Source organism: Rhynchophorus ferrugineus, unplaced genomic scaffold (assembly GCF_030347505.1).
Source record: "Rhynchophorus ferrugineus isolate W39M unplaced genomic scaffold, kcgeb_rfMv2 rfM6, whole genome shotgun sequence".
In the NCBI taxonomy this organism is placed as follows: domain Eukaryota; kingdom Metazoa; phylum Arthropoda; class Insecta; order Coleoptera; family Curculionidae; genus Rhynchophorus; species Rhynchophorus ferrugineus.
In genome coordinates this window covers 27815501-27842593 of record NW_027472585.1, presented here as the reverse complement: position 1 = coordinate 27842593, position 27093 = coordinate 27815501, and the positions used below count along the sequence as shown (strand labels likewise).

The window sequence follows — 27093 nt, the reverse complement described above, 5'->3', positions numbered from 1 at the left end:
ACAATTTAGTCTACCTTCAAGATGGATTCCAAGGTATTTAGCTGATTCTGCTTGAGGAATCGGGCATCCATTGAGTAATATAATTAAGTTTTTATTATTTCGCCTCAATGCAAAATTAACGTGGCCAGATTTGGAGCTATTAGGCCGATAACTTTTCGATTATTTCGTGGCGATAGTATACCTCCTCTCACAATAATAGTTCTTCACTTGAAATAGATTTGTGAAAGTAAATAACCCAATACTTATTAATTATTTCTACAATTTACACTCTTTATTTTATGTATAATTATTATTTACAGTACAAATAAAAATAAATCATATTTCCTTGATTTTGAATTTTATCGCGCTGGCCATGGACATCCAAAAGCGGCGATGTCCAGATTGCAGAAGTTAGACAACAGTAACGGCCGACTGTATTGACGGTTTAGTTTATATTTGAGTGAATTATTAGCAGAATCGACTAAAAACAGATTTTAAAGTTGTTATTTTGGTTTACAGGTGAGATTGTACATACATATAATAATTTAGTGCTTCAAAATTTGTAATAAATATAATACAACTTGTTTTACCGACCAACACGGTATGATTTGATAGTTCATCTGTCAAAACTAATCATTTAGAAATGTAAATCGAAATAAAATAAGTTTTAAAACGTTGTTATATTATAAATGGTATAAAATAAATGTGAAGTATACTTTCTTACATTGGGAATAGGCTAATTTGTTTTTTATTCCACAAAAATGGAACATTACGTTTTAGTAAAGGTATTTTGTCTACCGTATAAAGATCTGAACATTTTTCTGACAGCATTCGAGTGTTCTACGAATTCTACTTATAATATTTTTTATTATTTAGATATATTTATTTGTGGTAACTAGATTTTTAATTTTTTGGTTTGATCTTAAAATCGATTAATATAGGTTATGTGTCATTAAATGATATAGGACAGTCAAATGAAATAGTTTGGTTCATAAAACTATCCTATGGCATATTATATTTATATCGATTGTAGATAAATAAAATATATTCTTATATAACTTTAATAAATACAATATTTTAATATGTTTGATTACTTAAATTTTTTAGTATATTGATTAAATCGTGTACTGACTTTTAATGTGATTTTCTGTTTGTTTCAGATTAAGACAAAGTGTGTTCGGTTAAAGTGTTATTGGGATTTTGTTGGCGCAGTGAATGTGTTTTCTACATAAGTCAGTGCAAAATAGACATGATATTGTCGGCGACATGAAATCTAGGCTATTGGATTTAGTAAAATGGATAAAGCTTACGGTTCTGTTTGTTTTAGTCGCATCTGCAATAGGTAAGTCCTGATTAAATATGACATAAGATATAACATCATTCAATTGTTCATTATAACAATTGTTGTACATGCACATACATTAAATTTTACTAAAACATTTTATAATAATTGCTTATATATTGATTCATTATTAGTATATATTCCTTATTAGAATTAAAATTTGGTAATGGTGTTAGTTAAACCGTCTTAATTACGATATTTAACTAGCTACTATAAATAATTATTGGTCATGTCTTTGAATTCAGTGCCCTATTGAAATAAAGTATTATTGAAGTAAAAGAGTACATCACTTCTGAATAAGCTTTCCACATTCCTTATAGTCTATTAGTATGTTTTTTTAATGTTTCCATATCGTTCCACATCGTCCGTATTTGTTCATATTCTTCCATTTTTATATTAATTCGTATTAACTGTTTTGTTCATTCTTTTCACTATTTGTTCTTTTTTATTATAATTTTCTTTGTTCCTGTTTTTTTCATTTATATCTTGTTATTTTTTATGATTTCGCGTCCCTTTTGTTCCTTTTCTGGTTAAGAGCCTACCCGTCGACAGAACTGCCAGATATTATTTTGCTATATTGTCTGCTCTTGAAAATTGTATCTATGTTTGTACAATATAACTCATATTAAATATTTTAGATTCACAAATTAACCTAAAATTTATCTAAAATAATTAATAAGAATTGGAATTAATTTTTAGTTTGTAAAATAACGCAATGTAAATATTAATAGATATTTATAGATATTTATACAAACTTACTTATAAACTAGGGATTAAAAACGTAAAAAGGGAGCCTTTAAAGTGTGTTATTATATGCACAGTTTTAAATTAAATTTTTGTTGTTTGTTTACACATATGTGTTCTTCCACAATATACTAAAGAATTTATTACCAAAATCGAAAAAATTATTATATTTAAATTAATTTTATTACAGGAAATAAAAAGAAAATAAAACAATAAGTATGTCACCAAATGTAATATATTTATCAATATATAAATGTTACAAACTTAAGCAAAAATCATATTTATATATTTGTAACATACAAAAAGTATATGTATAAAAGTCTTATATGTTTATATAAGAACACATGATCTACTACTTTTAATCTTATGTAATCATGCCTAAACCCTTTGCTACCTATTTGCTTGTTTAATATTATATAAGTCTTTACTAGTCAATAAATCTTACTGTTCCAAATATACATATTGTCTCGGACTTAATTAAATTAATTAATAGTTTACGTTTTTATATAATCTTTAGAAATATTTAGAAATATATAAGGAGGCTCACTATCTGAATACAATTTTCCCTTACAATACTTTGTGTTGTTTACGTACTTTAAAAACAAATTAATACTAATTTCATACTATTTCAAACTATAATTAAATTAATTAATGCGCATCTGGCTGTTGTCAGCGTTACAAGGCATAACGCTAAATAAAATTCATATGACGTTCATAAAAGTTTATGGAAGATATAATTTGCGAGCTTTGTGAAAAGCCACTTTAGGGATAGGATAATGATGTTGGAGCTGTCATGGGAGGTTCTATTGAACACACGGGAGAGCAAACCAGAAATAAAAGAAGCCTGAAAAATGATTATGACATGGAAAGCGTTTCAAAATATCCATGTTTTTTAATAAAGGCCATTCAGGGATAAAAATGACAGGAACAAGGAGTTTCATAGTTATGTCAAGACAAATTACTGACTGATTTCTTAAATTTGGGGTAATGCATTTAAAGCAGTCAATATATTATATTTTTTTTTTATTTAAAAGGACATGGTACATATAATATAACGAGTTTTTCACTATCTAGTGACTATTACGTATTATTGCTCTTCAGCTAGAGTAGTTCACATAAATTTGGAACCTAAAACTTTTATATTTACAGATTAAATGTACTAATTTAATTAATATTAAATTAATTCTTGGCTCTTCAACCTCTAAGCAAGCAATCTCAAGTAGTTTTAGTATTTCAATGTTTTCATGTTCATGCGTTCTCACTAGGCATTTCTGCAAACCGTTTAATTTTTTCCTGGCCGTAGTTACTATTAGGTGTATGTGAATGATCTAATTTCTAATATACCATGGGGCAAATATACCATTCACAATTCTCCGAAGAATTTGGAGAATTTTTTTGATAAATTTGGAACATACTAATAATATATTTCTGTGCAATTTTCTAGGTATATACTATAGGTCCACGCTGGTAGTCTGTTGAGAACTGATAATTCGGATTGTCTTTCGGGACTCGTACAAAGTATTTTTTAACTTACTTTTTCCACTTCAGCGTTATGCATTCAGTGTAATAGCCAAGTATTTTGTTGTGTATTTTGTCCAAATACGGAATTACTCTAGAGCCACCTCCACGTGCGTAAAATCGGTAGCATTTAATATATTATGTGGTACATGGCACAATAAATATCTAGTCTAACTAAGAGAATGGTTACTCAACATACTCCACAGAATAGAGAGATTTAGAAAGCGACCTCCCCTGTATAAATTGTAAGGGCTTGTTCATTTAAATCATCACAGACCACGTCAAGAGGGCTTATATACTACAGGAGGAAACTAAATTTATAATGTAAAAAACTGTAAAATCAAAAATTATTTGGCAATTAACTAAAAAGTTACCTTGTTTTATTTAGCATCAGCCAATAATAGTTAATGATTTGAGTCAAGCTTTCCATAACGCTTATCATATACCATTTTATAAATGAATTTCGAGAATTATTTTGTAGTTTGCATAAATGAAATAAGGTAAAATTGAAAACTACAAAGGGAAAATAATTTCGAACTTGGATGTTATGACAATATCTGATAATTTCAGTAAGAATTTGCACAATATATAGAGAATGAAATATAATTGCAGTGAATAAATTTAGATACATTTTTATTTTAATATGCTAGATCTATGTCACACAGATAAAATATGTTGTTTATTTAGTCATACAAACACACTATACTTGTACAAGTTATAAGTTATACATTTATATTTTACAAGTTATAGCAGAACATATTTTATTTAAGGAATTGTTTTGGCAATTTTGTGCTTTTGCTTACATGTTTCCGTGATTTGATTATGTCAATATAAAAGTAAATGGACGAAAGATTAAAATGTTGCGTAAAAAGAAAGCTATAGGTCCTTTAAATCCACCAAATAAAATATACATCAAAGTCAAATATTACCAAGAAATGTATACATCAGGTTTAATTTCTTCCTAAGTTACATAATTGTATGTCATCTTCAAAATATACATTCGACTTTATCATATTCTTTTTAGTTCTCTATTTTTTAATTTAGTTTTTTTATAAAAAAGTTAAATGTTCTGTTAGTCTAACATGATATTTTAATTATTATTTTATAACAATATGATAACATAATAACAATGTTAAAATATAATACTTTTCCAAGTCCCTACAGTTTTTTTATATATTTTTGAACCAGATTAAATTAAAAACATTGATATAAATTACTCTTTGCATTATTCCCTATTTTACATTCAACTATTCGTGTTTTATGAAGGCACTAAAACAAATTTACACTATCCTCTATATTACTTGTCGTAAAGTTCTCTCTATCGCTAATAAAAATAACGAAATAAAACTATAAAATTGTCAACTGCTAAATATAATGTTTTTAATGCTCTATAAAAACATTCAGTAGTAATAACGCTAAAATTGTATTATAAACTACCATCATGAAGTTAAAATAAAGTAACTCAGTTGTAAATAAGCAATCATAATTTTTTCCATTAAAAATTGTGTTATATGTAATATATTTTTTATATTATTAGGTGATGGCATAAATCTGTTGGGTAAAATGCGATACATCAACGTAAACATATATTAAACAACCTTTAGGGTAGGTTGCTCCTAAATTCGATGGTTTAATATTATTGAAAATAATATAACTGTTTTACATTTAACAATTAACAGTTATTTAGTTGGCACAGATGCTAATCATGGAACGTTTAAAAATGCTTTTTATCATTCTGTACTTCTGTTGTTTGATTTGAAAAACTTTCAGAAACTTCCGGTGGCATTATTCTGTTATATCCTAATTGCAGCCTTTGGTTTCAACCATTTAAAAGTGGTAAATTTGATGCCACTAAGAAAAAAACGGTCTCGAGAATTAAACAAGTTAGAAGAAAATGATAATTGTAAAACGCCTTTTTGGCATGGAGGCTTGTTTAACCAATATTTTGTTGTAGATTATTATTCTTGTGACGCTGATAACCAACAGTCGTTCCACCTTTTTGGGGATCGTCCTGGAGGTAGTTTCGCTACGTTGTTCTCGAGATCCCCATGAAGTGATATTGCTGTTCCCAGCTAGCTGTATTCGGATACTTGTCCCATTAATTTAGTTCCAGTTCGCGTCTGCGTGGTTCTCGAAAAATTACCAAAGCTATTTGTTTTAGAGGTCAATACTTCCGTTTTGATACTTTCAGCCTCTTTTTTAATAACCACTATAATTCGTAGCGAATAATGTTGTACCATCTGCATAACATGTGATATGGAGGTGGTGTCTTCTCATCCTATATTTGTGGTGTTCTGTACGCACTTGCTCTGTTTTCCTGCTCATTATAATGTTAAAAATTAGTGGACTAAGAGTATGGCCTAGCCTTACTTCAGTTTACCACTATTTCGTTTGTTATTATTGTTTCTATTTTAATTTGGTAGTGTTTCCAGCATTTAATTGTCTGATCATGTCTATTAGGTATGGGTGTATATATTTCCGCATTATTTCCTTTTTAACGTCTGTCAAACAAATTCTGTCGAGCACTTTTGTTAAGTCTATGAAACATAAGTATGCTGGCTTGTTGTATTCTATTACTTTCTCCATAACATGCCTAACCGTAAACACTGCGTAGACTATTGATCGGTTTTTCCAAAATCTCTGTTGTTCCTCATCTATTATGCTGTAGCTGATTATTCGTTATTAGGCGAGTTTCATGAAGGTATTCAACAAGGATATTCCTCAGTAGTTTGTAGGGTCTGAGGTTTTCGCATGTTTAAACAACGGGATGGTGATGCTGTTTTTCCATCTTTTTGGTACTATTGTTTACTTCAGTATCTGGTCGTGTAGCGCAGTAAGTTCAGCTAGCTTGGCTCCCACACACTTTTGCATTCTTTAATTAGTTTCATTTTATACATTACCACCTCTGCCCCGATTTCTTCTATATCTGCAAGCTCTATGACTACTTCTCTGCTCAAACTCGGTTTTGGTCAGTCTGCCAGTATTTGTTGAGTATTCCTTTCCGAATATACAGCCCTCATTTGTTGATGTATTGTTTATTTGTATCGTTTCATTTACTGCTCATTTACCTATCTAGTTCTTTCAGATGACGTAGCAGTTATCATATGAATCAATTGTCTCCAGATCTTTACATGCGATAGAAGAGAAAAAGACCTACTATCACAAGAAATGATCGAAAATATCATTTTGAACCATTTCAAAATCATGGTTTCATTTCTTGTCATGTAAAAAGAGAAGTATTTTCTGTTGAGTATTGTGAATGATTATGAAAAGTCATGGATTAGCTCAGGAGGCTATATTGATACTGAAGCGGGATATTCCATTATAAAGGCATAAAGTCCTACTGTGCTTATGTTATTTATACCTCAAAAAATAAAATCAATGTTTACTGTCATAACTTACATATGATCAAGATTCAGCAATCTTAGTATCTTTTGTAATAAATGTTATATAACAATGTCTCTCCATCATTCACATATTTAACAACTATCAGCAAATATCTGATTTATATTTTTGAAAACCCAAGAGTAATTCAAGTAGTTGAAAACAAATTAAAAAATTTAAGACTTAACAGCGGTAATAATGAACTGAACTCAACTTCAATATACTCCACTAAAATTGCTGTCGAAGATAACTATCCTGGGAATAATATCGCCAAAGTTTAGCAGTTACTCTATTTCTAGTTTAACATTGTCACCATGTTATTAAAATGTTTACGTCGGAGCATATATGTTTATTTAAAACTGTTTTGGCAATGAATCAAAAACAGTAAAGCAGCGAAAGCACTTTTATCATATTTTGCCCTCTACGTAAAATACGACCCGAAAATAGAGAGAATATTTGCAGAGTCCGTTAGAGACAGATCTCGAGTGTTGATTTTTCTTCTGCTTTCTGAATAATATTAATGGTGTTACGTAATTTTAGATTTTATAGTATTATTTTAATAGTTTACGGTCGTAAGTCGATGTGTAAGGTGTACTATCTAACTTTTACCGACTTTTAAACAAATTTAGTTCATATATCCATTTAGTCAAATACAAACTTAATATTGGTTCTCTACTCAGTTTGAGAGGTTTTTTTTATACAACAGTTTATAATAAAGCCCCCATTTCATACCCTGCAACACAAAAGTTATTTAAGTGGACGTCCTTTTTAGCATTTATGCACTAATTTTCTGGGACGTGCCTGAAGTCTGGAATCATCATAAAGAAGTATTTTTCTAATCTCACAGATAAAAACAATCACAAGAATCATCTTTCCTTGTAAAGTAGTCGATGCAGTACCAGAAGTTCTTGTTTCAAAACATGCGCCAATTGCTTCAATAATAGCGGGGATAGAGATTTGTTACTTAATTGCTGCTTTAAATTTTCCCATAATATTACAGTTATGTTGAAGCCTGGCTATTGTGCTGATTAAGGAATGTGGAAGAAGAACAATACAGCAACAAAATAACAGTGTTCAGCAACAATATGTTATAATTAGGACAGACATTCAATTGAATGCCACGATATTGCCGTCTAAATCATGACTTCTTTTGAGCCCCTTCATACATAAACCCAGTAATTTGTAGGGAAGAATGGAAACGACGATTCATCGAACCATGCCACGTTCTTCAAATCATTTTAGGGTAAATGATGTGGCTCGGTGAACGGAGGTAAAACTAAATGAAACAGTGGTGTTTACATTATGTAACCGTTATTTATTGAGTATAAAAAATACAAATGATAAAAAGGATGGCAGCGGTGTTACCTATAGACGAGGCTTGGGCAGTCGATGGTGGCACGTCTAAACCAACGAGGGTTGAGCACTGAATGAATCGCAATACCCTTCAATAACATCCCAGATAAACGTCTCGGGGTTGCCGCCAGCTATTCGTTATCGGGTTCTAGTTGGCGCTGCTGGTACCCCGCCCGTGTTCAACATCTGGGTATTTTGTAGACCGTTATTCCACGATGTAAAATTCGACATGCCTCAAGGTCGCTACATCATTAAATGTCCAGTTTTCATTATGGCTACACCACTTCATTCTCAGCTTAGCGCTGGCTTGCAATATAATTCTTTCTAGTACTTGTCGGTCTCTGTTAGATAACTTTGGTTCCGCCCACTATTGCTCACACAAAAGATTTTTACCATATTTTGTCTATAGTATTACTGCCGTTGATAGTATCGCTGGTGAAATGTTAAATAATAATGCAGAGATCACACAATTCACCGATTTCATGTTTTAACTGTGTTCAGAACAAAGCATATAATACTGAAAATAATCTACAAATCTTAGAAGGTATATTGAGCAATGACTTATTTACATGATGTTGTCAACATGCAACAAAATGTACTATACTGCATGCACTGAGCTTCTATCCAACAAGCCTTGCAAATACCTTGGAATGTCGGATGTTGCCCAAGAATATGTACCAATAATTAAATTTTTCAATAAGACAACGTCGATACCAACAGCATTATAACTTTTTTTTGTGCAGTTTTCCATTTATGACAATGCAATGTCGAATGTCCTGTTCTTTGATAATCAGTTTCTACCAGAGTTTGAGTTGATTTATACTATCATTCTAAATCAAAATAATATATCAACGTGTTATCTGTTGTGTCTGGTGTGTTTCGAATATGACGAGTCTTGAAAATGACTAAAATTATTTTGAAGTAAATTCTTGAGGACCTAAACCGATAATTTCAGATCATTTTTGTAATATTTTGGATCAGTTTATAAAATTTTTATTACAACTTATTGATTAACCTACTTTACTCTGTATAAATGCTTTATCTAACATAATTATTTTTTTCTAAATTACCCGAATAGTCATTTTTGATAAATCTTATTATATTGTTAATAATCGATAAGCTATTTTTCTGTAATATTTGTAATTCTTTTGTTATTTGTCACGCAATGCAAAAGAAAATAGGCAAACTGGAATAAAAAATTGTTACACAAACAATATTTTATCGATTTATTTAATCACATACATATCTCTTTATATATTTTTCATACTAAGGTTCATGTTATTACTAAAGGGAGATATTGGGAGAAATAGGTAAAAAATTAGTTTTCACTGGAATTGAAAGGCAAGGTGAATGTTTTCTTTACATTACTAATGTAAAAATCAATATATTTTAAACCGATAATGAATTTCAGATTGAAGACACGTTTACTGACTAAAATTAGGCGACGTTTTGCTATCGTTAAAGATTGCATCTTCAGGTTGGGAGTTTCCTCCTAATCAGGTTATCCTATTTAACCAGACATCTGTCAGGGCTCTGTGAGCACATATTATTTCACAATCACCGATTTTTCATGGTCTGTTTAGCAACGAAAAATTAGGAATAATGGTATTATAGGATGGCTGTATAGCCCTTGTATTTGTTGAGTTTATTTTGGTGCTTATAACGTTCAATACCTTATTGACTTTGTTCCTCAAAATAATCTAGTGGAATGGTTAAAACTTCAACCTTAGTTTCCATCCAATGTTCAGTCCAAGTTAGCTGTTTGTAATTGAATAGTTGTATATTTTGCTTAAATAATAATCGACATATATGTTTTGGAACCAAAGGCTAAGGAGTCATATTTGTACTTTAATTTGTTGTTACTAGTATAATGACAACAGTTATTAGTTTAAGTACATGGATGTATAGTTCCAGCCTCTATATATATTCAAAATAGACCTAACGAAAATTTGGCTAAAATTTTTTTTCATACAAATATTAATATTTCATTATCCATCATGAGCATTTGACATCGAAAAGGCAATTTTCATGGAATATAGAGGTGATAAAATATTTAAATCGTTATCGCTATAAATAAAATATAAATTTCCCGCCGGATTGGATGTTAGAAAATCTGTCTAGAACATAAAAAATGCGAAGCGAGAATTTGGCGAGGATTATAATAAATTCGCCATAATTTTGATATAAAAGATTCTAGAATTATATTTTTGAGTATATTCGTGCATATATATATATATATATATATATATATATATATATATATATATATATATATATATATATATATATCTTAAAGTCTGAAAGATAAATTGAAACAAAAATTCATATATTTTTTTCTATAACTTGCATTTTTGTATGTTTTTTCTCCAAATGTATTATTCTTCTAGTTTAAAATAATTTTGAATCAATTAGTGTGGGTAGGCACGGAACAGCTGGCGAAGTTAATTGTACTTAAAATGTTTTAATGTTTCTGCTTTAATTTGAATATTAAGCTTAACATTATCAGATCGCGTTAAAATAAAAATAATATAGACAATAATGAGAATTTTGTGGTCACCGATTATGACCAGAAGTCAAATATACAAATATTTTGTTATAATTCTTATTTATTTAACTTTTTGACGATATTTTACTATTGTGTCTATAAAGCAAAATTGGCGATTTATCATGTTACAAAATTATTATGTGTCAACTCAATATCTGCGCAATTAGAACTGGTTTCGGTATATTGGAATAATTGTTGCACATTTGTTCAAAGTTCTGTGATGGAATCAAGTTTGAAAAGCAAAGCGATGTCGTTTTGATCAAACCTTTAGTAATTATCATCTCTAGATAGAGTTCAATCACATTTAAAAAAACGTGAATAATACAGGTTACAACGTGTGGTTGGATATCACATAATTATGCCATCTTTATAAATATTCTTCTTTATAAAACTCCTCCTAAACAGTTAGGCCCGATAGGCGGAGCTGCGACAGGATTTTAGGATTTTTAAAAAGATTTTATTTAAAAAATGTCCAATCATATAACACCATAATTTCACACCTCCTCTACAATCACTTCCCTTTTCTTTACAAAAAAACCCGTCATTTCTTTAGAATGGAATACTCTATTTCGATACAAAATAAATACGATGAAATCGTGGCAATTACTGTTGCGACGCAAATTTAATATAAGTTGTTGGGACATCCCTGTAAAATGTAAGATACGCTAATTGTAGAATTCTTTCGGTTCTATTGTTAGAGGGTCTAATTTATTAGATCATTTAACTAAAGTTTTTAATATATATGGCATGGAGAAGAATTATGACCTGATAAAAAACATAACGTTCGCAATATATTGAACATCTGCTATATATAAACAGGCAAAAAGATACCAAGTAAACAGAACAGATGTGTTCAACAAGGATCATTCCCATCGGCTCGTTATCGAGTGTTTAGAATAACTAAGGTTCAGGAACCGAAGCTAGAGAAAACGTGTCGGATGGTAGACCCGGTAGAGGACTCCTTATGGCGCCCATAACCATAAATACCAAGAAGAACCGAAATCAGGGAAATTTTGGGAATTCCATAAGAGTCCGAAACGCCATTGTTTTATCAGCGTGCGAAGTTCCTAGCTGGAAGAGTGTTACAAATTCCCAAACATATCCAAATGATAACTCACACAAATATTATTAGTTTTGAGTTTTAGGATCCGTAAAAATTAAGATTTTACATTGGATTCTTCTTTACGCATTAAGCTAGGCTACTAAATTTTATTTAATATTGCTTACCGAATCTAGAAAAGTAAGCTTATTAATTATTAAAGAAACGCTAAAAGTAAATATAATTTTCGTAAAACTGCTTGTCGTTTTCTTGCTTACCAATTTGATAATTATATCATTTTATATTGTTATATTTTAATTAGAAGTATATCTTATCGTTATTATATTGTAGTTCCATGATATATCCTAATAGTTCAGGTTATTTAACTCTTTTGAGATGTTTCAAAGTTGAAAATGAAATACAAATTGTGTCCAATAATTAGCTTTTCAATATGTTAAACTTTATTTGGTTGAATTCTATTTTCCTGAATCCCCGCTTGAGTAAATAAGATAAATCGCCTTTGAATATAGATAGCATCGTTAACTGCAGATTGTAGCTGCTGTATAATCACTATAAAATCAAGCCGTTATAATTAACAACAATACAACCAAGAACCGATTGTGGACGTTGCGAAATAATTCATGAATATTTCATAAGTATACGCCTGGAACGCCTTAAAAAACAATTCTAGACTTAGATGCAAATGATTTCGGCGCTGAAGGATCTCGATGTAATATAATGCAAACAATATTTCAAAATTGTTTCGCAACGCAAAATATTGTTTGCCCATATTGTTTAAATCGAATCAGTACGCATTTACCTAACAATAATATTTGTTTGATGGCGCTTTATTTGGAACGTTTATGTTTAAAATTATGTATGCCGAATATCAAATGTAGGACAAAATAGTGCCTCGATAAAATCGTCTCTGCCTCGAAATATTTTCCCGACAGGTTTTACCTTTATATTTTCATTTTCTCGGTCGCTGCAGGGTAATACAGCAGGAGAATAGAGACAAACTTCGTTTAAGATTCGTCTTGTTAGAGGAGTATGAAATATTGTGTTGCTATAATAATAAAGAACTAGGTATTTTAAAGTGCTGTTATAAAAAAATATGATATTCGTATGTGAGTACCCATATCTTAATGAGATAGGGTATTGCCTAACAAATATAAAGGTATTATTTTGGATAAATAATAATATATCATTATTTTCAGTAATATGATTTCCTTTAATACACATAGATACGTTCTTCAATATCAGCATACGTTCTGAAAAATATTCGTTTTTAAAATAGTTCTTTAATTTTTTATCTAGTCTAAATTCCTTCGCCTGGGATTCCGTTACAGGCAATCATCTGAAATATGGAAATAGTGTATATTATTATGCTTAATCAACATATATAAAAATAAGAAAAGGCCTGGAACATGCTATAGCGTATAAATAAACATTCAATATAGTTTATTAAATGAGAATAAACATTTATTTATGTTATAATACAATATATATATATATATATATATATATATATATATATATATCTATATATATATATGTATATATATATATATATAAAATTTATATTTGGAAAATTATATTAGCACCCAATGAAATGAGATTTTGAAATTTGGAATAAATTCATTCTACTAAATCTAATCTAAGTTACTATAGAAATTGACACCATTGCATAAAATTATAACATTACTATGGTCCGAACTATGAATGAAATAGTATAATAAATGATCGAGAATGAGCTACAAAATTGAGTTAAAATAGTGGGATACAGTCAGAAGCAATTGGTCTATAGATTGAGTGAATTTTGCTTTGACTATTGAAATATATGGAAGGTTTATTGAATTAAATAAAATATATATAGAACATGATTATATATGGAATAATACTTCGAAATTTCTATGACCATTTTGCATAAATATCTTATTTTATATTAATATTCTCACAAGACAGTCACACGTTGTGTATACATTTCTTTCATGGATTCTCATCTATTTCATATTGATTGCATTTTTACAGTACCTCGCAAGGTGAGCTTGATTATTTTGTTAGTTTGAAGAATTTGCTTTGTTGTATATGATTAGGATTTAGTTTCAGTGTTACCTTATTTAATTTGCAGTTCTTGTTCATGACCCTAAATTCGTGTTCTTAAACTTTTATCAACATTTTCACGCATTGCTTCGTACTGTCAGATGGCTAGGGGGTTTAACATCATTAATAGATCTATTAGGTGCTTATATATATTCTGGTCTTATTTTCCATTAAACATACATTGACATGAACATTTTGGTACAATATATATTAATCCAAATATTTTCCATAATTTTCTACAACTTTTTCTACTCTTACTTGCCACATGGCGATACCGTGTCGAAAGTAAGATGTTGATTTGGCAATATCCAATCATCGATACATTTTGACACATCTTGCGTATCTTTTCAACCAGTGGTAATCAAAAGGCGCTGTAGTAAGAGGAAGAGGAAGAATCTCTGGTGATTATGCTAGATGCTGTAGAACCTCGTACCCAATCGAGAAACAATAGTGTATCTTTCACAACTCTTACAAGGTGTGGTCGAGTGTCATCATAGCGACTTTGCCTCTATTAGTCGCTATTGCTGGATTCTTTTGCCATTCAGTCATTCTGTTTTAGTAGCTCGTTAGCCTTGCTGATCCTGCCATATGTACAGCAAAACTTTATGGCCATGAACTTTATGGTTCCGGCAGCAGATTTAAAAAGTCATTTAACAAAATTGATGAATGTGGAAAATGTAATTTTGAGCATTCACTGATTAATCTTATATACACTGGTATCTCTGAAATATCTGGAAAACTGTTATTTTGTTTAACAGGATTAAACTTTTTAATTACTCATTTTAATGTGAACTAAATTTAATCAATAATTTAAAACTTAACCGAACTTAATTTAGAGTTATAGTTATAGCAACTTTATTAACTCTAACTTATTAGTTGCCAAACGTTTTCTTTATTTGGTTGCTTAATACACGTTAAGATAATTAAGTTGGCAACAATTCAATTATTGTGTACATTTTTCGATAACATTCCCGTGATTTATAAAATTATTCTAGTTCTCTTAAAGTTTTCAGATAGTTGGCGAAGTTAATATTACTCGGTTTTTATAAAATCAAATTGTTTATTTCCTTGTAACTTACTCTCTAACTGGTTGTTGCGTTTATATATTTAAAGACCCTGTTATTATTTGGGTATTTCCATGGTTTCAGAGTACTTCATATGCCATCAATATAAATAGATCTAACGTTTGATATGTATAAAAAGAAGTTAGGTTAAAAGAGAATATTAGGAAATATTTTAAAGAGACAAGTAGTATGTACCGAATAGAAAATAAGTCATCTAGCATAATTAGTAATAATTAAAAATAGTGAATAAAGTCCATTAAAAGCTAAGAACATTGTATATTATTTGATAAAGATAGATAAGACGTTAAAAGTAAATTGGTACTTGGAGCTTGATGTACCTGTTAATTTCTGTATAATTATATATTTGGTGAACCGAAATAGCAAGTAAAAAGCCTGTTGACAAATGCTGAAACTTCATAAGTTTTAGAGCATCCATTACTTCTAAAAATTATATTATTTATTTTAAGTATTTTCGGTTAGAGTTAAAATAACACTGTTAAAGAAATCCGTGGATTATCCCATAATATATAACACCACATTAAAAACAGACAAAAATGTCTAACACTGTCTAATATCGAGATACGATCTACCTCAGTTTAAAAAGAGAAAAAAATACTGGAAAAGACGTGGAAATTGCTTTGATAAACACGTCTAAGTTTCATACAGAAGATGTTAGAGATATTTCATGTTTAGCCACCAGTAAAGTGGTTTCCAATTAATAACTTAAAAGGCTTCACTTCGAACGTTGGGGTCCGCAATTCGGCAAAATATTAGCTCTCGTTCGGGGAACATATTTTTATCTGAATTGATCAAAGAGACCGTCGTACCAAAATCGAATTACAGATAACCTCTGTCATTTCCTGAAATACATCAAGATCGATATCGGAGAAGGAGAGGCATTCGCCCTCGACCCTGTTTCGCCGCATTTTCTTAACGCTTCTTGTTCTGCTTGTCGTTTTATTTCCGCTATAACGGTTCCAGTATTTATAAAACATTTTTACTCTGGTGTTTTTAATTTCGCGGCGTATTACTTTTGATCTTTTTTGAACTAATGCGATGGCACGATATCATATCTTCCAGTATTGTTTCTCATGTGTTTTTGTGATCTTAATTAATACTAATAGATAAGTCAACACGAACTATGACTTTGATAAGTGAGTATAAAATTTATGAATGACCTGAAGAAGTTTACCAGGAGATCACGTGATCAAAACTTTAGAAAATCCATTGTTTATAGTTTTATTTATTGATAAATACAAACAAATATATCTTTATATGCATAATTCCTCTGTGCTGTGTTTATGTGGTTTCGAGAATACTTTTTTAGGTAAATACGATGGTTGAGCACTGAATGAATCGAAATACCCTTCAATAACATCCCAGATAAACGTCTCAGGGTTGCCGCCAGCTATTCCTTGTCGGGTTCTAGTTGGCGCTGCTGGCACCCCGCCCGTGTTCAACATCTGGGATTATATTTTTGGGTATTTTGTAGACCGTTATTCCACGATGTAAAATTCGACATGCCTCAAAGTCGCTACAATACTCCCTTGTCAGAATTTTACATACAATTACTCCAAGCAACAAAAATACAAAAATATATGAAAAAAATATCAAATACAAAAAAAAATTATATACCAAACAAAATGTGTTGCATGAAAAGGGCTTTGAAAAATATGATAAATCGAAATGATTGTGGTTGGTACGGTTGCAATCTGGTACGGCTGTTGATATCTTCCGGTCCTACAGATACCGTTGCTTCATCGTCGCTTTGGCACTTGAATGTGGTCCATCGACGACGTTGGGAACAAGCTATTTTTCGGACAGGGCTCCCGTAATCGACGCTGTGGGAGGATCGATTGTTCGACGACGTGGTAACTTATTTTCTTCGACGACGAGACGTTAGCAATTCTGGTACCTCGGCGAAGACATGACGAGTCTACAGTGACTGCAATCAGAACCTAGGTTCTGGAGCTGCTCTGTGACTAGTCCGTAGTCACATACGTTACGGTAATTCAGAAAAAACAAATAACGACGGTATCCGATCGAAGCTGCCCAAAGCCTTTCAAATCAAAATGTCTGCCATTATGACGGAGACGGCGAGCGAAGGAAGACATTATGATTTAAACATAGTGCCGAAAGAAATGTTTAGCCGAGACGCTGATGATTAAGCAATAATGTAAAATTATCTATGACTTCAAAAGATTGTGAAATAAAATTTTGACAAAAAAATTTAAAAAAAAATGAATTGGAAATAATGAAATGAAATTGAGGCTTCATTGTTCCAGCACTAAAATAAAATTTAATGAGGAACAAATTTTTGAATGAATGTACTATAGAAAGAATTTGAAAACCAATAGGAATAAAAAGAAAAGAATTGAAGGTAAAATCGAAAACGAATCGAATTAAAAATAATATATATATATATATATATATATATATATATATATATATATATATATATATATATATATAATTTGTATATATATAATATATATATTTGTATATTTGATATAATTTGTAAAGCGAACAATAGTCTAATTTCCATTTTTTTAAAACTATTAAAATTAGTTTTATGACTGACTGAACTATTGTAATATCTTGCATAATCAATATCTAATTGAACATGAAAATATAAGTTTTATTCTATATATCATCTAATCCTGGTCATTTCAGTAGTTATATATATTTTTTGTCGATAAAACTATATTAAGGGAAGTCAGCTATATTTGAAATATATTTCCCCGAAAATATTATAAAGCTATAACTCAAATGAAAACGAACCGAAAAAAAGCAGTTCGTTACATCGAACGCTTAACTTGTTCAAACAATGGCACTCTGATTAAATCTCCCTATCGGTTTCCGTTCAATCCAATTGATACAACCGAAAACGTATTATGATTTATTATTTTTGGCCGGATCCGGCAACTGTAGGCCGGCTTTTTCGTCTTCCGGGCGTCGGTCCGCTCCATTCATCTTCCTTGATTGTTTAGTGTGTATTTTTTCCTCAGTTATTTGCCGCGTAAGGCTGTCTCCGCAATTTTAAAATCGCCAAATGGGCAAATTTCTTGCGCCGGGCTTGTTTATTGGACATTGTTTTTCGTTTATCGCGATATATGGATGTTTGCTTATGTTTGTTGTTTTGGAATTCGAATTTATTAAATTATTTTTATCTGATGATGTTTGAGGGCCTCAGAACGATAGCGAATGTAAGCGAAACTTCCGAATGGGACAGAAGAAAAAACGCCCATAAACTTCGAAAGCATATTTTTTGTTTCAGAAGTGTTCACAAAATATATTATATTGAATTTTTTTTGTTACCCATTGTGGTTCAACAATCTTTCCAGTAAGAAATAAGTAGTCCGCGTAAATTATCTAATTGGAAAACTTTATCTCTTATATTTATATCTCCCCATGAACGAGATGGTAGATGATAGTATAGTTGTCATTAAATGTTTAAGGTACGTAGGTACAGTGAGGTATTTATTTTTTTAATTTTCCTTATAAAGAATTTCTCATTTAATTGTGAAAATTTGCATATAATTATCTACCAAATAATATAATAGCCGATCAGAATATCTGAATAAAATTTCTTATCATATATAATCCTCTGACGTATAAAACACTAATAGGCCTCATCAGTAAAGTTCTATTGTACATTGAAACAATATTAAAGTAGTAATTGTACCCAAAATAGAACGCGCTAACTAAGTATTGTTAAAAGTTCCTGTTGTTTTAAACTGTCATTTGTTAACTTTGTAGCGAATTGAGGCATGTCGAATTTTACATCGTGGAATAACGGTCTACAAAATACCCAGAAATATAATCCCAGATGTTGAACACGGGCGGGGTGCCAATTGGAACCCGACACCGAATAGCTGGCGGCAACCCCGAGACGTTTATCTGGGATATTACTGAAGGGTATTTCGGTCATTCAGTGCTCAACCCTCGTTCGGTTAAGACGTGCCACCATCGACTGCCCAAGCCTCGTCAACAGGTAACTCCGCTGCCATCCGTTTCATTATTTGTATTTTTTATATTGTTTTTATATTACCAATAAATAACGGTCACATTATGTAAACACCACTGTTTCATTTCGATTTACCTCCATTCACCGAGCCACATCATTTTACCCTAAAGTGGTGACCCCGACGTGATCTTTCGCATAATTGGGTTTGGACTCGTGAATGGAGGGTACGTAGAAAATGGTGTATTTTACGTGACCGTTATATTTTTTTTGTTTCAAAATTTTAAATATTTTTAATTCGATTCCTTTTCAATTTTACCTTCAAGATTCATTTTCATTTTATTCCGATTAATTTCATTATTTCCAATTCATTTTTTAAAATATTTTTTTGTCAAAATTTTTATTTCACAATCTTTTGGAATATTTTTACATCACTGCTTAATCATCAGCGTCTCGGCTAAACATTTCTTTCGGCGCTATGTTTAAATCATAATGTCTTCCTTCGCTCGCCGTCTCCGTCATAATGGCAGATATTTTGATTTAAAAGGCTTTGGGCAGCTTCGGTCGGATACCGTCGTTATTTGTTTTTTTTTCTGAATTAACCTAACGTATGTGACTACGGATTAGTCACAGAGCAGCTCCAGAAGCTAGGTACCGATTGCAGTCACCGTAGACTCGTTATGTCTTCGCCGAAGTACCAGAATTGCTAACGTCTCGTCGTCGAAGAAAATAAGCTACCACGTCGTCGAACAGTCGATCCTCCCACAGCGTCGATTACGGGAGCCCTGTCTGAAGAATAGCTTCTTTTCAACGTCGTCGATGGACCACATTCAAGTGCCAAAGCGACGATGATGCAACGGTATCTGTAGGACCGAAAGATATCAACAGCCGTACCAGATCACAACCGTTTCGAACTATCATATTTTTTCAAAGCCCAGTTTACACAGCACATTTTGTTTGGTATATGTTTTTTTTTGTATTTGATATTTTTTGCAAACATTTTTGTATTTTTGTTGAAGTAATTTTATGTAAAATTCTGGCAGGGGAGTATTGTAGCGAATTGAGGCATGTCGAATTTTACATCGTGGAATAACGGTCTACAAAATACCCAGAAATATAATCCCAGATGTTGAACACGGGCGGGGTGCCAATTGGAACCCGATACCGAATAGCTGGCGGCAACCCCGAGACGTTTATCTGGGATATGATTGAAGGGTATTTCGGTCATTCAGTGCTCAACCCTCGTTCGGTTAAGACGTGCCACCATCGACTGCCCAAGCCTCGTCAACAGGTAACTCCGCTGCCATCCGTTTCATTATTTGTATTTTTTATATTGTTTTTATATTACCAATAAATAACGGTCACATTATGTAAACACCACTGTTTCATTTCGATTTACCTCCATTCACCGAGCCACATCATTTTACCCTAAAACTTAAAGATTCTACGATCACAATCTGATAGAGTTTATTTCTTGCATCAACTGTTAATACTTTGATATATTAAGAAAGGAAAAAAAAACGAGATAAGAAAACTTTATAAACGGATTTGCGCTTCCAGAAAATTTACAGTAAAACACAAAATATATTATATTGAATTTTTTTGTTACCCATAATGGTTCAACACTCTTTCCAGTAAGAAATAAGTAGTCCGCGTAAATTATTTAATTGGAAAACTTTATCTTTTATATCTATATCTCCCCATGAATGAGATGGTAGATGATAGTATAGTTGTCATTAAATGTATAGAGCTCAAAATAAAAAATACTCTACTACTTAAAAAAAGTTATTTTTAAAGTTTTAACAGATCCTTATAATGTAAAGATTACTGGTCACCTTCACTCTCCTGAAAAAACGACATATGGGATGTACGTAATCATTTTCTCGTCGAGATATCTGATTTTTGCAGTTAAATTATTTGTGAACATCATCTGTATCTTGGTCTACCAGTTTGCCTGATAATTTTTTTAATTGTATTATGTTTTTATTTCCATGGTATATATACTATTGTATCCTAAACTGAAATTTTGGATCAACTGACACGTATATTTCCTAATTCAAATAGTTAATCGCTAGAAAACTATGTTCAAGCTACTTTTAGTGACTTTGAACTCAAACTTTGAATACTTTTGCTCAAACTCTACTCAAGAAATTCTTGCAGTAATTGCGCATGCGAATCCAATGTCTACCTGTCCCTTTTTCTTGATAATCTGTTTATTTGCTAGATGGGTCAACTGATTTCCGTTAATCACTCTAACGTCGACATAGCCTAATCCATTGCTCAAAATCAGACGTAACGACAATACCGGGAAGTGGGTATTATTTTTGTATCTAAAGAACCTCATGTTAACATTTTCTTGTATGGGCTTCTACATCCTATATCGCTTTAAAGAGGTTTATACAGGGATATCATCTTTTTTGTTATTGTGCGGCATATAAAAGTGCACAAACAATAGGGCAACAATTTTGTGATTCCAGCCAAATATCTTGAATAATTTGTACAGGGGATCGACAAAATAATATTTATTTATTAATAATATAGGAATTTTTGTCTGGTTGGTCGGAATGTGTGGCTGTCGATGCTATTGTTTGTCCGAACACTCACTACTATTTTGTGGAAGGAATTCTCATGGGAACTGAAAACACTGGTTGAATATGAACTTGTTAATTTCGATTTGATGCTATTGTTTGTCCGAACACTCACTACTATTTTGTGGAAGTATTTGGTAGGAATATAGTAGTCATATATTTTTGAGATATTTATTTGCGGGTTAACGATATTAATGGTAGGACCAGCTAAAAGCTACGATATTGGTGCTCAAATCATAAATGAACCTACCCCATACTTGACTGTGGGAGTTCCGTATCTTAACAGTCTGGATTTTCGATCCTAATTTGAGGTTTTCGGCCATTTGTAGAAAATGAATTAAATGATGATTCATTGGGCCATATCGCATTCTTTTAATCATTAAATATTCAGGTTTCATGATGGTTCTATTACTTCTTTATTCTATGAATTCTTTTTATCTTCAACTATACTAATTTTATTTTCCTCCGATTTGGATTTTATATAATTTTTCGTAAGGAGTAGTGTAAGACAGTATTTCTTTATGAATAAAATACACATAATGGAAAAAACTGCTTTAATATTCGTCTGCAAACTATATCGCCAAAACACTTAGACTTGTAAGACCCTATGAAACTATGATTTCTCAGTTAATGTGCTAGACTTGCTATTCAAAAACTGAGTATTTCAGCAATTCCATCACCTATCCAATCCTATCCTTAACGAGTAGTGTTAGTGTGATTTTTGAATGTGTAGTAACTGATTTTTTAATATCAAATTCATTATTCATTTTAGTCGTCACTTCAGGTTCAGTTTTACACCTAATATTTTTGGCCTTCTTGTCAAGTAAATGTTTAGTTTTATGTGTTATTTGCATTTTGATAAACAATAATGTTATAAATTAAGAAGTAAATTTTGTTTGAATTAGAAATAAATTACTAATATACTTATGCGTGCACTTCAATGAAATATAATGTTAATATTTGGAAGACAAAATTTATTTATATGAATAGCAATTATTAGGTAAATGCTTTTTTTGTTTTGTAACTCTTTGGACGTTTGTCCAAACCTTGTGAATATTAAAGCTTCTTCCGTTGCATCGTCGAAATTTATATTAAAATGACAAAATCATATGATACCTTAAGATTTAAGGTATTTATTTTATACATTTATATACACATAATTAATAACATATTTGTCATTATTACATTGCTTTGTTAAAAATGAAATATAAATCTTATATATAAAATTGATTATGTATTGCTGTTTGCTAAATTATAGGAATTTAAAATGAACTGTTCTCTACAACACAAAGAACCCAACAATTTTCTTTATTATTTTCTTTCTCAGAATTGGTACAAGAAGAAAATCATAGTTATGTTACAGTTAGAAAAGACATTCTTAATCAAGTATTCGAATGAAATGTTCGAAAGTTTTTTTTTCGATCATTGACCGTTTCGACTGTTTTCATTCGACAGTTCCTAACGCTATTAGTGAGTCACCAGAGGCCCTTTTTTTTTTTTTTTTGGCCTGGAACCGGGTAGGGGAATCCTGTTACGGATACCTGGTCGGGAAGACCCGCAAGAATAAGCGAGTTGGACTGGTTATGTGGAGGCTGCCTCTGGGCTACCCACTAAACCCCACCCTATCAGCTGATCCAATGACCCTAACTGATACTTCTTACTGTTAGTAAGGAGGGTGCCCGTAACCGGTAACACCGTTCAGAGGCACAAGGGCCAGGCAAGGACGTGGCGTCGTTATCACACCACGCAGCTTGCGGTACATGAGTTAATCGCTCGCCGGAGAAGGTCGAGACAATTAGGAGTTAGAGCACGACGGGGTAGTGTCGGCTGTGATAGAATAAGGCTACGAAGAGCTGAATGAGTTATTGGCCTGAAATATCGGCTAGCTCGGTAATACATCTATTGTCCGAGAGACGAAGAGTGGAGAAATATCTCGAATAAACCTCGGATATAAAATCGTGAACTTGGGGGACGTCTGTTTCTCTATGAATTTGATTGTTCCTGACGAACCATGGGGCATTAATAATTCTCCTGAGAATTTTGTTTTGAAACACTTGGAGACGTTCCACCTGGCTAGGGGAGACGTATTTTAGATAGACACTGGAGCCGTATAGAACGACTGATCGAACCAGCATCTTGTACAGGAGAGATTTTATAGATAGAGGAAGCCTGCTGGCTCTGTTGATAAGCGGGAACAGCAAATTTACAATACCTTGACCTTTATGGAGGGACTTTTGAATGTGGGAATTCCACCTAAATTTGCGATCGAAGACAAGACCGAGATAGGTGGCTTCTTCTGACCATGGGATTTCTGCGTTCTCGATTTTAAGACGCGAAATGCTCGGTGCAAAACGCTTCTTGTGGAAGAAGATGGCCTGGGTTTTCTGTGGGTTGACCTGCAACCTCCAGAAATGTAACCACTGGACCGTCTCATCGAGTTGTTTTTGGAGTCTGCTTCGGATGTGCGGTGCTACTCTTGAAGAAGCAAAGTAAGCAGTGTCGTCTGCGTAAAAAGCAGCCTCAACTTGTGGTCTCCTAGGGATATCTGAAAGAAAGATATTAAATAGAGCGGGTGCCAGGGGGGAGCCTTGTGGAACTCCTGCGTCGATGGTTTTCCGGCTAGAGAGAATATCTTTAATCTTCACCTGGAACGATCGTCCTGACAGAAATGATTTGATAAGAGCTGTTAGGTCATCAGGTAGACCTAATCGGATGCATTTCGCCACTAAGCCTTCGTGCCAAACCTTGTCAAAGGCTTTGGTTAGGTCCAAGAAGACCGCTCCAAGTCTTTCACGTCGGTTAAAAGCACAGTTGATTTTTGCGGCCAGCCGATGGGCCTGATGAACGGCTGAATGTTTAGCGCGGAACCCGAATTGCTCATCTGGAATGATATTGTTTGTCTTCGTAAAATCATTGAGGGCATAAAGAATTGCTCTTTCAGCCAGCTTGGAAATGGAACTTAGTAGGCTGATAGGTCTGTAGTCAGAAGGTGATGACTTAGCCCCTTTTTTGGGGATAACTGCGATGAATGCATGTTTCCATGTGGATGGAAAGTGTTGCAGCCTCAGAATGGCGTTGATGATATTACTTAGTTCGGCGAGCTGCTTGTAGGGAAGATTTTTTAGTTGGGCTATCGAAATATTATCGAAACCCGGGGCCTTCTTATTCCGAATCTTGCTGATCATTTGAGTGAGTATTTTAGGAGTGACTAGGTGGTTTAAAAGATGACTCGGTGGCACTTGCGAACGAACGGAGTTGGAATTCCTAATGATTTCGTCGTTGTCAGCAGCGTTTATATTTGTAGCAGGAGGGAGGCGTTCCATTTGAGCCTCATAGGTTTTAGCGAGGAGCTCGGCCTTTTCGCGGTCGGTGACTGCAAAAGTTCCTGTCTCCGCTGACTTTAAGGGGGGTATGACGTTTTGCACCTTCCCCACGAGGCTTTTAGAGAGTCGCCAGAAAGTTGCGGGGCCATCCAGTCTTTGGTCCGCTAGAAATGAGTTCCATTTCTCGGATCGCCAGGCTTTGATGGATTCCTTCACTTCTCGTTTTACTCTGTTGGCCTCCCTTTTGTCAGCCGAGTTGAGGGTGGCACGAGCTCTACGATAGAGACGATTTTTGAGTCTGATCTGTGACTTGATGCCTTCAGGAACTGGCTCACTTTGAGAGTTTGAATAAGATGGAACTTCGAATGATGAATTGTGATAGGCGGACTGGATGTCTCGTGTTAGCTTCGACACGGCACGCTCGAGTTGGTCAGGTCGATCAATCTTCGGGATTGGACCGGATTCCAAGATAATTTCCTGATATCTCTTCCAGTCGGTTTTCTTTCTGGCCTTGAAGCGAGGAATTTCAATAGCACAACAATCCCCGAGGGTTAATATAATCGGACGATGGTCCGAATGTAACTCGTCGAGAACTTGTACATCACAAGGACGATTGATGTTCTGGAAAATGAAAAAATCCAGAATGCGTGGAGTGCCCCGTTGTCCAATAGCGGGGTGATGGGTAGGCTCATCCGGCAGGGTGAGACCAAGCCCTAAGTTTGCACTCAGTGCTGCGATGTCGTTGCCTGCTCGATTTGCGCGCTCGCAATCCCACATGGGATGGTGAGCGTTGAAGTCTCCACCGATTATTTTTGAGGTTGGGCCGTCAAAGAGCGTTTTGAAGGCAGACGAGTCATGTGTGGAGCATTTCCTGTACAGAGAGGTGATCGCGATTGGACGATCCTGAGTTTCCACCTGGATAGAGGTGGACTCGATATTTGGTGACGATACAATTGAAGGCAGAAGGTTGTGTTTAATTCCTTTTTTGACTAGTATAGCAGTTCCGCCACCGCGAGTTGGGGCACGGTCATTCCTGTAAACCGTGTGGTTTAGAAGGAAAAAGCGATGAGAGGGTTTTAGTAGAGTCTCCTGGATAAGTGCTATATCGATGTCTGAAGACGAAAGAACGAGTTCCAGCTCCACTTTTTTATCGCGTAAGCTGTTGGCATTCCACGACATGATTTTAAGAACTTTGGAAGCAGCCATTTTGACGAGTAAACAGCTGCTGAAAGCTAGATGGGAAAGGGGGGGTTGCCGCTTAGGCGGCTACATTGGGAAATAATTGTTGGGATTGAATGAACTGCAGGATGCTGAGCATCTGCTGCAGTGTGAAGGTAGTTGGAAGACCCGCTGGCAGTGCAGAAGGTTGCATTGGGGCAGGGGCTGGGATATTGGCGGGAGCCGCCTGGTTGGAGGAGGCCAGCTTTTGAGCTAACCTCCTGCCTCCCTGGTTGGTCCACGCAGAGTTTGTGTTGCCGGAGGCTTGTCTGGATTGGGTTGGTCTAAGATTCCTGGGAGCAGGTCGACAGCTACAGCCTGTGTAATTGGCTGTGTGTGGGTCTCCACAATTGCTGCATTTAGGTGGCTCATCGCGTACCTTGGTGCACAAACGGGTTTCATGGTGTCCGGCGCATTTGACACACCGGGGAGGCCATTCCAGCTCTACAGCGAGAGCTGGAATGGCCAAACAGCTGGCAGTTGTAGCACTGCACAGGCTGGCCGTTGCCTCGCTGGAGTTCGACTTTCACGATTGACAGGCCTATTTTGGTGAGATTAATGATGTTCCTTTCTTCGTTAGGAACAACGACCTGGATTATGGGAAGGTCTTCGCCTGATTTAAGTTTCCACCTTTGAAGAGATTTTGGGTGGAAACCTTGCGAAATAAGGTGTTCTTTGGCTTCGTCAACCGTTACAATCGTTGGGATGTTGCGGATGATGACTCGTATTGCCCTTTCAGAAGGAGGGCAGAAGGAGTGAAATGCGTATTTCCGGTCTTCAAGAAGCTTGGTCAGTTTGCGGAAATCGTTCGAAGTTGGTACAAATAAGCGAGTTCCGTCCTTTCGGCTTAAAGTTGCGGTAATTTCTATTGAATTATCTTTCGCAATTCTAAGGATTTCTGAATATTTTTTCGTGTCACGAAGAACAAT

General features: G+C 33.5%; 1 protein-coding gene across 1 annotated transcript in view; it reads left to right on the top strand.

Moving 5' to 3' along the window:
• tei (irregular chiasm C-roughest protein teiresias) overlaps nt 1–27093 on the top strand; it is a 979218-nt gene that overhangs the window by 55772 nt on the left and 896353 nt on the right. The window contains exon 2 of the mRNA XM_076406653.1: nt 1140–1321. Coding sequence (XP_076262768.1) covers nt 1195–1321 — 127 coding nt within the window. The 5' untranslated portion in view covers nt 1140–1194. The remainder of the gene's footprint in view (nt 1–1139; nt 1322–27093) is intronic.